The 18329-nt window shown below is 38.5% G+C and overlaps 1 protein-coding gene across 3 annotated transcripts in view; it reads right to left on the bottom strand.

Annotated features, from left to right (window-relative positions):
• ITGB1 (integrin subunit beta 1) overlaps window positions 1-18329 on the bottom strand; it is a 201489-nt gene that overhangs the window by 11304 nt on the left and 171856 nt on the right. For all 3 annotated transcript variants that reach the window (XM_079910581.1, XM_079910583.1, XM_079910582.1), the window contains exons 2-11: window positions 14250-14316; window positions 12055-12140; window positions 9178-9400; window positions 7478-7648; window positions 6710-6948; window positions 4459-4614; window positions 3583-3678; window positions 3192-3281; window positions 1598-1738; window positions 1227-1426 (exon numbers count right to left, since the gene is read on the bottom strand). In XM_079910581.1, coding sequence (XP_079766707.1) covers window positions 1227-1426; window positions 1598-1738; window positions 3192-3281; window positions 3583-3678; window positions 4459-4614; window positions 6710-6948; window positions 7478-7648; window positions 9178-9400; window positions 12055-12140; window positions 14250-14316 — 1469 coding nt within the window. The remainder of the gene's footprint in view (window positions 1-1226; window positions 1427-1597; window positions 1739-3191; window positions 3282-3582; window positions 3679-4458; window positions 4615-6709; window positions 6949-7477; window positions 7649-9177; window positions 9401-12054; window positions 12141-14249; window positions 14317-18329) is intronic.

Below are 18329 nucleotides of genomic sequence, written 5' to 3'. Positions count from 1 at the left end.
AGCAATGAACAGGTGAACAAGACATTTAGAAACATAGGATAAACTTATTTTTAAAAGTGCTATGTTTTCAAATGATATGCTATTTATTACATCTGCTATTATAGGTGAAGCAACCGTCCAATTGTTAATCTAATAAACACACCCCAAAAGGTGCATGGAAGTTGAAGAAAAACATACTGAGCCTATCATTTGAAAATATAACTAACATACTGTTTAAAAATAAATTTATCCTATGGATCCAGACTTTTCAGCCACACTGCATATTTTTAGAACACCTAGTGTTCAGGCATTGAAGACACTAGTTCTGTATCTGGTAAATACGCAAAAAGAAGGAAGGCAAAGCATTTTCAAGATGATCTTTCAGTTAAGTAATATTTTACTAAAAATGGATCTACACAATTCAGTCAGGACATGTATGACATGGAAAATTTAAAAATGTAACATTTTAATTGTTATTTACAATAGAAAGCTAATAACTGATGGCAAAATACAGCCATCTATTTTTCTCATGATTAAAAACGCTTCAAAGCATAGTCATTTGGGGCTGACATCTGCATCAAAATATTCTTCCCTCCTCCTATTCTTTTAAAATATTCTTCCCTCCTCCTATTCTTTCAAGGAGAAAGATTATTCAGAGTACATTCAATTTTAATTTTTAATTAAAAAGTAATCACAGTATGAAAATAAAATTTAAAATAATCTGACTACAGTTTTGTTAGTAGTAGATTCTACGTTCTGAGAATACTGTTTTCTTTTCAATTTTACAAAGTATATTGGTTTTTTAAAAACTATTCCAGCGATTCAGAAGTACATGTAATACACAGTGAACATCCTTTACTGCTTCCTAATTCCATTTCCCAGATACAATCACTATTATTTTATATAAGCTTATTTAGCTCTAGAGAATTCAGACTGCTATGATGAGAGGAAAACCCAAATGCTACCTTAACCATTTGTTAAATATACATCTTAGATGGCTATAAAAGCTTTTATTTTACAGTAAAGGACAGTCTGCCTAAGAAAAAAAAAAAGGCAGGGAAGAGCTTTCCATAAATAGCACACACAAGATCATCAAATTGATCTTGTGGTGAGCAACAGTGGCTGGAACAATCATTTATTTGCTCCAATAGACAGAATCTCTCTGGACGCCCAAACAGAGCCTGCCCCTGCAGCCGTCCCAGCCGCAGTCCCCCCGCACCCCGTCACTCTCCACAGCCCCAGCTCACCTGCAGGCTCCACACTCAAAGGTCCCATTGCCATCATGGCACTTGGGACTGCTAGGGATGCCTTCACTCTGGCATTCACATTCACAGATGAACTGAAGAATAATCTCTACTTCTTCAGTGAAGCCCAGAGGCTTAATTTTAATGGTTTCAGAATTCTTATTTGGACATTTATTTGAAGTTACGCTGATTTCAAATTGAACCTTAAGGGAAAACAAGAAGATAAGTTAACAACTAAGCAATTTAAATCTACTAAAAAAATTGCAAAAAGCCACTCCAAATTATATTTCTTTAACTGTTTCTCAAATTATAAACTACATTGCCTGTAAACAAGCAGTTTTTTCTTTTCTTCAGAAAACGTTTATGTAACGTACCTCATCCCCAATGGAAATATTAGAGCATTTTCTCCCATTTTCCCCTGTTCCATTCACCCCATTCTTGCAGTAAGACTTGTAATTTATTGTTACTCCTTCTGGTAATTTGCTGTTTTCCAAAATGACTTCTGAAGACAAGGACTAAAAGAAAGACTATTAAACAGAGGAAAGGCAAACAAATGCTACTATAAAATAAGTTGAATGCATAAATCCAATGGGTAAAATGAACTGTTAAGAAACAGTATCATTTAAATAAAATATCTGAAGCCAAATCTTGAGTGACCAGAAAACACAAAACCCAGAGAAATGGGCTCTAATTAATAAGGATCAATTCTTCAAAATAATGTACATGACTGAAAAAAGTATTTATGGTTTAATTACTGAGTTTGAAATTTTAATGATGATACAGCACAGAGGGCTGATATTAATCATGAGGAGTCCTAAGAACTCAGAACACTTTCCTCCCCCAGTGGCAACACAGCTCTCCTCTGACCCTACCAACTTCCAGCTCACTAGGGACTAAAGTAAATGATCTACTACACTGTCTGGGAACAAATCTGCTGAGGCGCAGTTGCAGCCCTGCGCCCTCACCCCCCAAAAAAAGAAAACCTGAAGTGGGAGGATTCAAGGCACTGTGTTTTTAGAACAGCAGATTGCTCAGGACCAATGGAGAAGGCTGCAGCAGCAAGCTCTCTCCTGGTCACACTCCTGCATGGATGGAGTTGGGAAAGCATTAAGATATGCTGTAAAGACAGAGAACAAAACAGCTATGGGAGAGACAGGGAACAACCAGAATCTAGAAAATCTCTGTAAAAACCTCTCTCTTCGAGTAGGGTCTTTCCAAAAAATTCTGGGAACCCCTAGCATGAGGTAGAAAATATCTAAAATTCAACCCATCAAAAGGCTGGGGTGGTGTACACAGTACAGGATGGTTACTGTCATATTACAAAGGCCTCCAGACGACTTACAACAGTTATTGACCAACGGTGAATGAGTATCACTAAAGTACTCTGAACTAAAGCTCAAGATGGAGAAAATTCCTCCTTAATTTCAACTTCCTTCCAATCTGGGGGGAAAAAAATCTTATTAAAATGGTAAGTCAAATATATGTAAATACATTCATATATACTTTATGGTACATGCATATATGACTGTGTGTACCTCTTGAAAACAGAGAACTATATACCCTGAATATATGTCAAGAGAAGAATTAGCAAAATAAAAAAGCTTTTCTGGCACAATTCATCAAAATAGATGAATCTATAAAAAGAAGGGGTGGAAAAAGAAGACTGAGGTCATCCTATAAATCTAAATATAAGTTGTTTCACACTTGCTTTCCAACAAGGAGACCTATTACTTAACAACATTAAAATAGAATTTAGAAATTTTCCCCACATGCCTTTGTGACATTTTGCTCTGCAGATCATTATGTATTTGTAAGAGAATATGAGTTTTTCCTCCAGATGCAGAATTTAAGTTTTATGTTGTCTTCTGGGGCTTGCTAAATTGTGTATGAAAGGACTTTTACTTTTTTTGAGAAAAGTATTCTCCACAGGGTATTGCCCAAAACAGATCTTATTTAAAATGCACTCACATTGTATGCATCGATGATCAACTGAATTACATTGCTAGAATTTGCAGATAATGTTCCTACTGCTGACTTAGGGATCAAATTTTTCAGTTCCTGCAATTAAAAGATAAAACATGAAATACAAGTACTGCTCATTCAACTAATTAGCATCTACTGAGTACTTACTATTTATTTTTAAATAACAGTTCTCGATACATTTCCTAAATAAACTTAAGGAGTCAGACCTAAAAACAACTAGCTTTACAATGTAACTAAAATTAATATACACCACTTTTTTTTTTAGCTGGTGACATTTTCTCGCATTTCAATTCAGACATATCATTTTGCCTCTAATGACTAAACAAAAAGGGTCTAGAAATGTGTTCCTCTTTTGATCTCACATGTATATATTTACCTTGTAAACGGGCTGAAATTCTTCAGTAACTGCAAAAATCGTCTGAATGTTATTTTCACTTAGTTTTTGGACAAGGTGAGCAATAGAAGGATAATCCTAAGAAATTAAGTAATAAAATTTAGTATGTAATTACATCCAATCTACTCCAGGTTTTCAATACTTGCTGAAAATAATGATTTGCAGATATCAACTGGATTACTTACAAAAGACTGCTTGAAACAACACAAATTATTGCTGAAGTGGGTGCTGTCTAGTGGGTTTCTAATCCTCTTCTATCTTTGTATGTAAATTTTAAATTTCCATAATAAAAAGACTTTAAAGAGCAAGATTATCTGTGTATATTAAATGTCAGAACAATGAAAGTAAAGAACTGCCAGTAATTAAAGGTTATATTATCTACGTATCACTTAAGAAAAAGACCAAGATTCAGCAAGGTTTAGATTTCTTTCAGACCTTGAATAATTTGCCAATCTTTATTTTCAGCAGAGGCAGGGTGCCTGCTTTCTTAAATCATGTATAAATAAGACAAGGAGTGTTAAGACTATACAAATGATTTGATTAGACATAATATCAAGCTTGCTACCCCTTGACGTACGCGAGTGAGAGGAGACAGAGCTCTGGGCTGAGGCGCAGAGTCGGGAGTCAGCAGCTCCCTTCACCCCCGGGCCCTCATCTACAGGGAAGGAAGCAAGCACAAAGCCAGAGCCTCAAAACAGCAGCACGCGCTTTCCTGCACATTAGGTCAGGGCCCAACTTACCAAAATAACAAAACCCCAAACCCTGACGAACCCACAAGCCAGTCACCCACAACACTCTTAGCATTAGACGCTAAGCTCAACCTGCATCCATTCAATACGTAAGGAGCTAAGCACTTACATAATAATGGCTCATCGTGTACACATCATTTTCCAGGTGACACTGTCCATCATTTGGCAAAACAATGCCACCAAGTTTCCCATCTCCAGCAAAGTGAAACCCAGCATCCGTGGAAAACACCAGCAGCCGTGTCACATTCCTCCAGCCAATCAATGACTCAAAAAGAAAAGGATTTCAATTTTAAAATACTACCCACAATTCAGCATAAATCTTTTCATCTTTATGTAGGCTACCACTGTGTCTCAACCCAATTCCGTACCTTCTCTTTTCACGATGCCAATACCCTTGAGGGTGAGGGCACAGAGACCACTGAATAAAACCCCCCACCCCACTGTAGAACGCCACCCTGCCTGGCTGTCCACCTCTCTCAGCTCTTTTTTAAAAACTGTATCTTTTAAAGTCCATGTCTCTCTCCCCATTAGAAAGTACACTCGCTCTGTGCAGGGCAGGGACCACCATCAGGTTTTGTCCTTCATCTTATCTTCAGCGGGCAGCACAGTGCTTGGCACATAGTAGGTGCTTAATGAGTAAATGCAGATGTCTCAGCCCACACCCATCTTGGCCCAAATATCACTGTCTCATTCCCATCCATCCTTGCTCCACCTTCCGTAGCGTATACTTCCTTTATCAGCCACCACATTAGGCCTTCCTTTTTTAATTACAGAAAAAAGTACCTTCTCCAAAGACTTGCCCTGCTTAATTCCACCCATTCTAACCCATCAGTACTGCTTATTTATTCATTTATTTTATTTTCCACCTTATTCAGCAAAGAATTTAAAGTAGCAGTAAAATCCTCTAATATGGTAATTTTATAATCACATCTGTCTAAATACTCAATTATATCTGTATATATCCTCATAAGACTATAAAATCCTTGAAGGCAGGAATTAAGTTTATTAATGCCGGCAGTCCAAGTGGAATGTCTGTCTCTTTTTCATGTAGAGAAGTGGAACAGTTACTCTCAGTCAGCATGAGGAAAACCGAGAGTAGCGGCCACAGATGCTATGGTTTGTTTTAATCCCAAGGCTAAGGCACAGGTACAGGCAGCCCAGAGAATGCTCTCTCCACAGAGAGCTGCTAACAGGATCACAAATGAATGGCTGGAAAGAAAACAAGCATCAGGCTGGGCACTACCTGGAATATCACTCTCTTCCCCTTTAAAAGCAGAGACTATCCTTAAATTGCAACTACCCCAGTGAGAGATCAAGAGTAACGATAATCTAATAGTTAGTATTTGCTGGGGGCTTAGTGGCACTGTATATGGATTACCGTATTTAAACTTCATAACAACCCTATGAGGTTTATCTGTTATTATCCCTTAAGGAGAAGGAAACAGCCCTCTAGAATGGCAAGGAAATTGCCTAGTAGATGAGCAGTGATGGGAACATCTGAAGCCATTTCCTAACAGTCTAAGGACTGTTCTCTTAAACACTATATCATATTATCATCTTGGGTATCAAGTTACACATTAAAAATTGGTTGGAAAATAACCATTAAGAAGCATCTGGAATCAAGGAAGGTCTTCTAGAGCATAGGGGTACTCTAGGGAAAAAGCGGGGGGGGGGGAATGAGACAGGTACTTAAACTTTATCTACCTCACAATGTTTTCTAGTTTCAGCTTCAGCTGAATCATTAAAAGGTCACCTCAAAATCATCACCTGGTAAATGGGTCATAAAATTCTAACCACTAGTCCAATGGAGATCAGCTTACTACTACTGAAAATCTTGCAATTAAAATTACAATTATATGACTTCTCAAAATACCTGTTCTCATATAGCTTTCAAACTAAGACTTAAAAAGTTCTTTCTTTTTGAATGACTAAGACATGGGGAAGATAACTCTCAAAGATGATAAGCAGAAGAAAACTGACCAGAGGAAAATGGTGTCTGAGAGCACTTTTAATGCTCCTGGAGACGTCCCAGATAACCCCAACTCCATCTCAGGCACGAAGCCGGAAAGCTAGGGTTCCTGGGCCTCTTCTAAACACCTAGAGCACCAGCTGAAGCTAAACTGCCCCACTGTTTCAAGCGGTGAGCATCCTGGCTTTTAGAACCCTGTGTAAATGAACTAACTGCCTGGTTTAGATAGGGGCATAACGATTAACTATGCTTTTATAAAGCATTTGTAGTTGGAGGAAACTTAGGGATTAGTCAAGTATGCTACAGTAATTAAGGTAATTTCTCCTGACAGCAAAATCACACTCAAAATTCATACAAATAATATCCTTTTGTAGAAAATGAATGCACTCACTCCACAAACTGCAACTTGCATGATTGCATCAAAGCCACCTTCTGGAGAATCCAAATTTCCAGATATGCGCTGTTTACCAACAAGTTCATTAAATACCTCCCCTTTATCAGTAAGGCTGAGCACATTTTTATAGCTAAATGGGCTGGTACAGTTCTGTTCACTTGTGCAAGGGTTCCTGAGTTTAGCTGGTGTTGTGCTAATGTAAGGCATCACGGTTTTCTCCACAAATGAGCCAAACCCTGTGAAGGAAAATGCACACACAGTGATGACAGATGGAGGGTAGATGGATGGACAGATGGATAAACTGCATGAAAAAAATCAAGTACATTACCGCCTGTAAGTCAATCTTTTTCTTTAATAAGAAATAATAAGGGTTTTAATATTAGGTTTGGAAAGGAGATCACTGTATGAAAAATCCAGGTCTGATGTGAGATTAAGGCTGTATAGGCAGGTGTGGTCATACGAACTAGTAATAAAAAAAACTGTAATCAACATGTTTATAAAATATATCAACAAACCAATGCATAAATTCCTGTGAAAACATGCATTTTATTACCCATGTGGTGTAAGGTGTGTCAAATAACATGATCGCCTACAGTAACAGAGGAACAAGGAGGCGGAAAAATTATCAGACGTGTGACAGGAGTATCAGTTCTCTCAAAAAGAAAAGACTAAACCCTGGCCTATTTATCTCACATGCATGTGGTGAAGAACAACACTGCCAGTATTTATACAAATGGAAACTATTAATTTTCTCAAAATTCCTACCAATTCGGAAGTCTGAAGTAATCCTCCTCATTTCATTCATCAAATCAGTTCCAAGACTTTTCACATTCTCCAAGTCGTCTTTCATAGAGTAGGAGAGGTCCATAAGGTAGTAGAGATCGATGGGATAGTCTTCAGCTCGCTTGAATTTTAATGTAAATGTCTGTGGCTCCCCTAATTAAACAGAGATTAGAGAAGAAAATTAGCTTGCCAGCAATCAAAAAGCGAACGAGCAAAACCAAGTTAATTCGATCGATAAGGTAACACTATAAACTGTATTATCGACATAGTTTTTACAAAAACCTGGGCATTCCACAGGTAACTGAATAAATGGAAGTGTACTCATTTCAATCACAAATACTTAAAATGCCAGGCCCCGGGGATGGTGAAAAAGACAGCATTCCCCATCCACAGCAGGCAAGACAGGCAAACAGTGGGTTGGTAACTATGACAGAAGAAAACAGACAGCCAGAACAACGTAAACTAGACTGGGTGGGTGAGGCAGATACACTCCAGGGTACACCAGACTTTCTAGAGACTAACGTTATAAAGCGAAGACTCTTCTTTGTTTAATGGGATGCACTATATGCAGTGAATAACATAACCTGATTTTCACTGTAGAAAACCTGAAGAATAGTTTTAAAGATGATTATAGAGACAAAGAAACTTGTTAAGAAACTACAGCAAAAATCTAACAAAAAGATGATAAGGATCTGAAACAATGGGGAAGGAGAAGAGATGTACCAGAGGTGTGAGATATAATCCACTCAGAAAATACACGAGAAGGAAGAGGTCTGGGTGAAAAGTCATTAAATTTTTAACTTGCAGATTTTCTCTATATAGACTTCTAGTTGACAGTTGGATAACTGGGTTTGGAGCTTAAAAGTCTGTGTTACAGCCCACAAGTGGCTTTAAAGCCATGAGAGGAAAACCAACAATTAAGTGGACTACAAAGAGGAAGGAAGAAAAAAGACACAGAAAGGAGACTGGAAAGCACTGTTAAGAGATAAGAAGAAAAGTAGGAATGTTATCACAGAAGCCGCAAGGAGAGCATTTCAAGAAGCTCGAAGGCATCGCTTGGACAGGAAGGTTAAAAAAAAAAAGGCCTGACGAGGGTCCACCAGGCCTGGTGGTTCCAGGTGCCAGCAGAGCTTTGCCAGAGCAGCTCTAGAAGTGGAAGGCTGCTGGCACCAGGCTGAAGACAGAGCAGAAGGGGAAGGGGCGGTGGGGAGGCAGGCAGGCACGGGACAGTCCTCTGAGAGGAAGGGGTGGGAAACTAGAAGAGGAGAAAGGGGGCTTGTTTCTTCTTTCTTTTTCCCAGATGCAGGACTGCTCCAGATTCTTATGAAAACCTTAGTATTTTATCAATACTGAACAAAAACAAAGGAAAAAATAGATTAAAATGTTGTCTTTATATTATGTAATTATACCAGAAGATGGACATTTTTATCTTTAAAAACACATTAAATCTAATACTTTCTGAATCTTTAACAGAATTTACATTAGACACAGGTAACATTTACTTCAGGTACATGTGTCTTACAAATTGTTACACCTCCAAAAATATCTAGAAGTTAATGTATTCAACATTTCTGTTTGAGTGTCAGTCCACATGTGAAAATGAACCCTCAACAGAAATTTACATAAAGTTGTCAAAAAGCTCAAGTAGACACAAAGGCATTCATAGAAGCAGATTTCTGTACCTGATCGTAACTGCAAAACCAACTGCTGTGGTTGGATCTGAGTAATATCTTCTGGCTGCAGCTTCTCTGCTGTTCCTTTGCTACGGTTGGTGACATTTTTATTTTTCTTTATATCTTTGGAGCCTCTGGGATTTTCGATGTCATCTGGATGACAGCCCTTCTTTTTTAAGGCTTCTAAATCATCACATCGAGCAGAAGTAGGCATTCCTTCTTGTAAAAATGTCTAAGTGACATGTAAAATATAGGTATAAATAAAAAGTATAGTGGTCAAACCTTTTACATAATCGTAACTGCAAATAACTAATTAAATTGCAAAAATCAGGTAACACATCTAACGTATTTCATTTCTGGTTTTTAAACAAAACGCTCCCTTCATCCAAACCATAATAAACAAAACAGTTAAACAAACATTTTTCCTTGAAAGTAACACCGTTACTGCTAATGTATTACTAGTACCGTATTACTTTAGTAACACTTAGAGGACTGACCTAAGTGTACATTTTAACCGTTTCATGTTCAAATTCAGAGTATCTACTCAAATTTCTTTTGTGAAATTACTTATGTAGCATGGTTAAGAGCCACTAATAATATATATAACCAAATATCAGACAAATATTTTTTCCAAAATTTCCCTTAGAGAAATTCTTAGAGTCTCTCATATTATGTATCAGCATCCTTCACGATATTTTGAACAACTCAGTGTATAGGGAAAACATGTCACCCTAAAACCTTTCTTAAAAAGGAGAACAAGAAATTTACCACAGATTTAGTAAGTACTCTTGGAGCTTTAAAAATATTTTAGGTATTGGCTATTATTGTAATCAAGCCTTTTAGAACTTATTTTTTTAAAAAAACATAGTAAGTGATTATACAACAGGGTCAAAAATATATACAGGGTGAATTTTTTTTAAAATAAAAAACGTTGTAATGGTGTGTGAATGGTACTTGTGGCATGGGGTAAAATTTCCACTAGTGACGTGATTTTAAACTGTGCTCTTTTTATCAGATGACTAAGTGAAAGCAAAAACACTGCTGTTAAGATGCATGTAAAGGTTCTAAATATGTTTTTCATAAATGTGAGGAAGGGGAACAATGACGGTGTATCCATGTATATGTGTATCATTTTAAAATGTGTACTCCTAATAGACATCTAACTTTTTCACATATACCCCTAAAAATTTGTATTTAGTTGGCCAAAAATCTTTTTTTTTTTTTTTCAAAAATCTTTTTTAAAATCTTGACATTGGGAAAATGAGGAAATGCCTTTCATTTGGGGTCACTCTATGTTTTGTATGGTTGTTTATTATCTACCAATTTCATGGTGCTGAATAAAGTGAGGTATTTATATACAAAGATTACAAAATGGTTTTGATCAGTTATCTTTTAAAGGAAACATAGTACTAAATGAGAGCCTTTCTGTACTTAGAAAAACTGGAAGGGAGAACCATGGGCCCAACAGTTCAAAGCTGCACAACTTTTATGTGTGGTCAAACCTAAAATGCTGCCAGAGCACAGGGGCCCAGTGCAGGATCCGCTTCCAAATATCAGCCAATCCAGGAAACTAAGATCACAACACTCAAGTAAAATTTCACTGAAGATATCCCCAAATACCTGTAATAGTTTAAGAATTATGCCATAAAGATGGCTAAATTACTGAAAGAACAGTTTGGCTAGGATAACCCTAAACCCCAGATAAACTGTAACCCTCAGAAAATGGACGCTGCTGTTGAGAACAGCACGTACCACTATCATAATCTTCTAAGTGAAACTGCCTTAAGTTCACTTGATTCTCGTAAGAACAGAGATAAAGGAGGCAGATCATGCTCATTTTCCAGGTAAGAAAACCAAGCGTTTCAGCGAAGTAAGCCCAGTCCGAGACAAACTCAAGGCACTCCCTATTTCCTTCACTGTCTCCAATTTAATTCCAGAATACCGTTTTTAGAAGGACAGAAGGTGCCAGTAGAAAATTTTTAAAATAACAAAACGAAAACTTCTCATTTTGTCTTTCATAGGTCAAATCACACGAAATAGCTGACATTTGACCAGTAACGCCCACAAAACAGGCACTTGACTGCGGGGTCAACCGCCTGAGTAAAAACAAACAATAAGCCTTTGACCTTCTGATATTATTCACTCTGTAAATAAATTATATACCCTCAAAATGACTTCCCGTTACCTCCAGTACCAACTTAGCATTCATCTGTTCATTCATTCATCCATTCAATATTCAGTAAGCTTTGTGGAAGGTACCATGTTGAGCAACGTACAGAGATGACAAGAGTGAATAAAATTTAAAGCCTAACCTCAATGGGCTTTGATTAGGATGCAAATCAAGTGTATATTAGTTTAATTAAAACACAATTAGGCAGGTTAATGTATACCTCTCCCATCATAAAAAAAGGGAAAAATCTAAAACAGTCCAATGAAATGGCTAGAGGTTTTTGGGAAGCTGTCCAATAGAAACAATGCACGCTACAAAGGTGAGCTACGTATGTATTTTTAAATTGTCTAGTAGCCACGCTGAGAGGAAGAAAAAAAGGAAACGGGAAATTAATAATATATACAAAATGTCAGTGATTTCAAAAATCATTAACGTTGAAATGCTAAGTCTTCAATCTCTGGTATGTATTTAAGGCTGACGGCAGTTCTCAGTTTGGACCACCCATATCTCAGGTGTCAACATCACCACATATGCCTAGCATGCCCTGTGCTGGGCAGCACAGCTCCAGAGCATCACACAGGATTACACAGAGCTGACGCTTATTCAGTCAACAATGAGGAAGTGAAAAGTCACATCGAGCACTTCCCAAGGATACCGTTTTGGGCAACACTAAATGACTAGAAAATAGATGGGAAGACCTGAACAATCTTACTTACTGAATTGGTGCACCATCCACAATTGGGCCCTGCTTGTATACACTCTCCACATGATTTGGCATTTGCTTTTAAACATCTATTTTCATCTGTCAGGAGAAACAAAGAATAGACCACTTTACCTGAAGTTTCAAGAGAGAGAACAGTGAAAAATCTGGATCACAATGACAAATAATACAACATATACAAACGTTAAATATAAACACTATGAACCTCGTTACTAACCCCCCCCCCAGAGAGAGGTGATTTTGGAACATCCTGTCCCAGAGAACCATAAAAAGACACAGTTATCTCTCTTCTATAGCAAAGACTAGGTACCCTTAATCTATACATTTGTCCTTTTTTTTCAAAGGCATGATTTCAGGCTCTCTCATGTTGGATGGTCATTAATTCTCAGGAGTGTTCTTACAACTGGGTAAAAGTATTATTTCTCTTCATTTAACTCACCCCACCACGCCCATACCCCATCCCCTCAAGCAGGCACTTTCATTTTCGTTTGTTAAATACTTGAAAAGTCCACATTCATCCAATCCACAACCCCTTGATTTTTCAGGTCTGTGTTCAAAGTACGCCATATGGTTCTTTAAATCCATGTAAGGATCAGCACGGCTGCCGTGTGGTAAGTACTAATATGGACTGTCTCCGATGTATGTTTTTGTAACACACACTCATTATAAAAAATTTGGAAAATACGTAAAAGTATAAAGAACAAACTAAAAGTCACTCAAAACCTGCTCACTAAGAGAGAACTACTGTTAACACTTTTTGTATATTTCTTCCCAGTCTTTCTTCTAAGCAGATAAATAAAACAATAGCAAGGAAGCAGGCATACAGACATTATTTAAATGAAATCAAGGATATACATTTTATATACTACTTTTTATACTTAATCCAAATGTTTCATTCCAAATTCTTCAAAAACATGGCTTTAATGATTACATATTCCATTATATTAATGTATCCTTTTCAATGATGGATAAATTTAGATTGTTTTTAGTTGCATAGTTCACACATGCCACACGAACCCTCCACATATATACACATACATGCATATATATATATGCACCCACTCTGATGACCATTCTTATAATGTAAAACTCTGATTATTTCCTTATCACAAATTAAAAAAAAAAAATACTGAGGCAAAGAGTATTAACTTTTAAAGATTCTCAATACACACCAACTTCTCTCCAGCAGTAACGTTCAAACGCACACTCCCACAAGCAGGGTACACACACCACTTCACCATACCCTCAACAAGAAACACTTTTTTAATGCAAAGATTTTTTTTAATTCATTTAACAGGTATAAATAAGAACATCAATTTAATTGTCAGTTACTGAAGGTTTCATTTTTTTTCGTATTTTTACTGGCCATTTCTTTTATAAATTTTCTGTTACATCTTCTGCAAAGTTTCTATTATCATGTTCATCTGTTTTTATTAGAGCTCTACATCTGTAAGTGAAATTAAATCCTTATTTAGTTTCTCATTTTGTCGATGGTGTTTTGACACAGACACTTTGGTTTTTTATGTTATTCCTGGTTTTATGTAATTTAAATTTATCAATAACGTCCCTTACGGTTTCTTTCTTCATTTTTCCGTGTGTTAAGTCCTTCCACCCTAATATCAAACAATTGTTCTATGCAGTGTATTTTTTGAGATTTGGAGAACAGAATTGGACATCCGTTATTCCAGATGTGGATGCACCATGGTTTCTAAGAGGATTAAATATATTTTCAGTTTTATTTTTCATTCCTCTCCTACATGATGCCAACATTTTGCAAGACTTGTGATCAAAGTGCAAGAACAGCTTCTGGAAAGCCAACTGTTCCTGCTTTCATTCTTTCAGATAGTAGTGGAGAGTTCACAGTCCACTGTTCTACACACTTACTTCATTTCCTTCTAAAGATGTAACACGCCTTTGCTTTCTCTATGCTCACTTACACACTCGATGATATTCCCCAAAGAGCTCTGTGCAGCGCATCCTATTCCCATTGTCGCTCTGGGTGACTGGGGGGAGAGCCTGAGAAAGGGCCTTGCAGGCACTGGAAGGGCCCCGCCCTCAACTCTGAGGGAGGTGAGGCCACGGCAAGGCTTTCAGAAGGAGCAAGACGACGGGATGTAGGTTTTTCCAGGAATCTAAAGTGGTCAAAAGTGTCACAAGATACTGAAAAGACAACTATGAAACTTTTTTTACCTGCTTGGCCAAACACATAGCAAACTGAACTGATCAATCCAATCCAGAAAATCAGTTGTAAATTCATCTGAAATATAAAATGTACCATGTTATATTAAGGAAAAACAACATATAAAGCCTAATCATTGCCACGCACCTGATCGTCCGCTAATTTATAAGTGTAAAGGCATCTTCCTGCCCAGCCCTTCTCCATGCTCAACATCCACCTCTCCCCCCAGCACCTCACCTTCCGCTCCAGATTCCCAGAATCCACTCTTACTTTTCTCCACACCAATTATACATTAATACTTAATGAACAGTGCTCAAAACAAAAAGTGTCAAGTATTCCTACACCTAAAAGCTATTAAGTCTTTGTCCCATGGAATCTCTATTACCTCCTATGACTCCGAGGGGGCCAAACAGGCATATCCCTACGCCTCAGTTACCTCAACACTGAGTGTTGGTTTGAGTGAACCTGTAAAAATCCTGACCATGTCATCCCCTTGCTTACAACTTTTCAATCGTTTTTATTTCTCCTAAGGCTAAGACCAACATCCTGCACAAGGCCCCAGCTCAATTTTTGAGTTTGATGTCCTGTAACTATTTCTTAAGAAAATCAACTTCTGTGCATGGAATTAGTAAAATATTCAGTTTAATTTCCTACAATTTCTAGATCTACAAACTACACAAAAGTGGGGGAGAGGGACATAAGAAGACCTGAAAGAGGCTTAAGTGTCCTTTGGAATCTCTAAAGAAAAATGAAGTAAGAGTCTGAATACCAAGCAGGATACCTCACACTCCAACCATTAGGTATGTAACTGCTTTCTGTGAATCAAAGTTTTCACAACATCAATCTATACCTTACCAGAGCTGGTCAAAGACGGCTATAGCCACAGGTCGCTGACCCTATCCCTTAACTACTTTTACTGCTCTTGGACTAGCAGCCAGTCTGATTGATAATTATGCATGAACACCTGCCCCTTCCACAGGAATGCAAAAAAACCAAAGGCAAATATAACACCCCCCCACCAAGCAAAGTTTAGCTTTACTACTTAGCAAAGAAATATAAATTAAAGCAATGTAAGGTAAACCAGCAAGCAGGAAAATAAAAAGTTTTTTAACCCAACAAAACAACAGAACAAAGACTTACCGCAGATGGCTAAGAGAGACCAGAGATGGCTGTAAACTGGTATAACTTGGGGGAAAATAATTTAACAATCTATATCAAAAAGCATTAAAACTGTTTCTACCCTCTGACTTAGTAAACGAGCTACTAGGAATTCATCCTAATAATTTAAAATATAAAAAGTGATACACATGCACATACACTTTCAGTATAGACTCTAGCATGTTTATAAGACAAAAGTGCCAACGTCCTCTAGAATGATGGGGAAAGGGCTAACCGTGTCAACTTGATGGAGTACTAGAGTCAAAAGAATAAAATGTAGTAACATCAAAAGGTTTACAGAATAACTTTTGGATGCAAAGAACACATTAAGATGACAGGTATGTAAAAATAACAGTATATAAATGTATAAAGTAACCAAAGAATCCTGGAGATGACAGAGTTATAAGCATAATATAAAGACAATGGGTTCATTTGTTTTTAAATTGTTGTAGCGTTTTCTTCTTTTCACTTTCTTAGTAAAAACAATTACGGCAGGGTACTGTGTGGAATTTTTTTCTTTCTTGGTGTACTTCCTTTAATAAGAAAAAAAAATTTCTTTCAAAACCCCTCATTTTCAAGGGCTATGTTCCAGGACACAGTCCCACAGCTCCAGGAAAATGCTTTGAAGTTATGCTCTGAGTACCCCTGGGATACTGGGTTTCCTCTGTCAGATGCTGCTCCCATTTTCCGGTTTCCCAAAGAAAAGCAGTATGAATAACTTGCACAGTCATCCACTTTGCAACCGTGCTCAGAGCAGCCAGTCCTGTTATGCCACGGTTCTGCTTACGTTATTACTTGTGACTGCATCCAAAAGCCCAACAAAAGCCAGGTCACTGAAGTGTGAAATGCCTGACAGTTTACCTTTTAAGGCCTGACTGAAAGGTTCAATGTGTAAAAAATCCACGCAGACTCTAATTCTGAACAATTCAAATAATGTTATCAATTCCAAAGCTATGATTAAAAGGACCTGGAACAGCAAGACGCCCGAAGAAATGCATGACTGTGATGAATGGAACATCTGGGCAGTTTCTACACAAAGAGAACAGAACAGATATTTGGTCCATATATGGACTCTGACACGTGTGTCTTCAGGATTCAACTCAGGTCACCTTAAGGACCACTAGACTACCTTGGGAAACCTTTAAAATGTTACACAACTCAGAGAAGCACCACTAAGATAAAGTTATTTGGTAGCAGAAAAAGTTTCCTAACATTCTTAGGTCCCGTAGCTTTAAAATACTACTTTAACGCTATTTTTCTTTTCCTTCTATAAACCTTGATGCGCCCAAGACCAGCCTTCTGAGGAATCAGGCAGCACACAGCGGGGAGGGCAGCCCGAGGCCAGCAGCAGCCCCGCCAGGGCAGCGGCCAGGCCTGCAAAGGCCAGGCTTTCTCCCCGGGAAGCAGAGAAGCCCTAGGAGACGGAAGACGGCGGCAGTTAGGGATAAAGGAAAGCCACGAGGCTGGCCGGGCAGAGACAAGAGCAGCGAGGAGGGCCCTGAGGAGAGCAGGCAGCAGAGAGGCGGTGGGGCGAGGGGGCAGGGAGGAAGGACGGCACCCAAGAGCTCCGGAGACTTCCAGAGGCCCTGAGGCAGCACCGGGTCAGTGTGTGGTCCCGGGAGAACGCCAGGCCTGAAAACCCCTATCCTGGGAGGTGGGGCCTACACCCCAGGTGACTCTCAGGCTGAGAAAGGTGCCCCGCGGAGTCTCCCCCCAGGAGCACTCCACACGGAACAGCTCCTGAGCAGAGGCCACCAGGGAGAGATGCCTTCAGGTCCTGTCCTCATCTTAACTTTCACCGTCTTCATGATCAAAGCTCTAGAAATAGTTGTCTACCTGGGTCTCTGTCTCCCTCCTCCACCTGTGTAACTGGGTATCCGCATGTGAAACTGCTCTTGAAAAAGAAAACTTCCCAGGCCTATCCTACTGTCTGCATCCATCCATCCATCCATTCATTCAAAACTTTAGTGCCTGCCTACAAAACGTACCTGGGGACATACGTCAGTTTACCACCCGAAGAACTTGCACAGCAACACTGACTACGCCTCACTGTTCTTTCTTAACATGCTCTATTCCCGTGAACTTTACTGGCTTCTCCCTTACCTCTGGATGTGCTTCCTCTGCCAACCCTGTCAGGCTCTGTGCCCTATTGGAGATACAAAGATCGCTGTCTCAAGGAATTTTCAGTTCGAAGACAAAAAATACAAATAATTACAATGTGATATGCTGGTTTCTATAATGAACATAAGGACAAAGTGCACTGAGGATGCCAAAATCTGCCGGGGCAAGTTCAGAAGCTTCAGGGAGGTTCAAACCGCAGCCTCACAGGAAACGGGTAGGCACCGGAGAGAAACACCCCAGGCAAAAGGTCTGCACATGCAAGGCCACGGAGTCCTGAGAAGAACTGTAATAACTTCTTTCCAATCTTATTACTAAACATACACGTTTGGGTGACTTCTCTCTCTCCCCGCAAACTGGAATTGATTTGCTCTAGCTTTACAGAAAAAAGACTACAGAAAAAAATGTATTTATATGTTATTTGCAGTTAAATCTGGTCAGTGGGATGAGTGATTATTTTATCCCTGTAATTTTCTACAGTAAGTATAAATTATGTTAAAATCTTAAAATATCATAAAGGCCAAAAAGAATCTTAAAGTACTTAGGTATTTCTGAGACTTAAATTATAAGCTGGAAATAACAGAAACCGAGACCAGCAAGGCAGGAGGTTACAGTCAGGTTACAGAGAGCCTTAAATGCCATTCATGCTGAGAGTTTAGATTCTATTCTACATGTAGCAAGGAAGCTGGGAAAAAATGGCACAGGGTAGTAACATGACAACATGTAAGTGGCAGAAAATCAGCGGGGTAGGGGATGAATGGCAAGACAGGAGCTACTGGACAGGTACAAAATTTACTGCTGAGGTTTCAGAGTAA

Source organism: Stenella coeruleoalba, assembly GCF_951394435.1.
Source record: "Stenella coeruleoalba genome assembly, chromosome: 2".
NCBI classification, from domain to species: Eukaryota; Metazoa; Chordata; class Mammalia; order Artiodactyla; family Delphinidae; genus Stenella; species Stenella coeruleoalba.
This window is presented reverse-complemented; position numbering and strand designations above follow the sequence as displayed.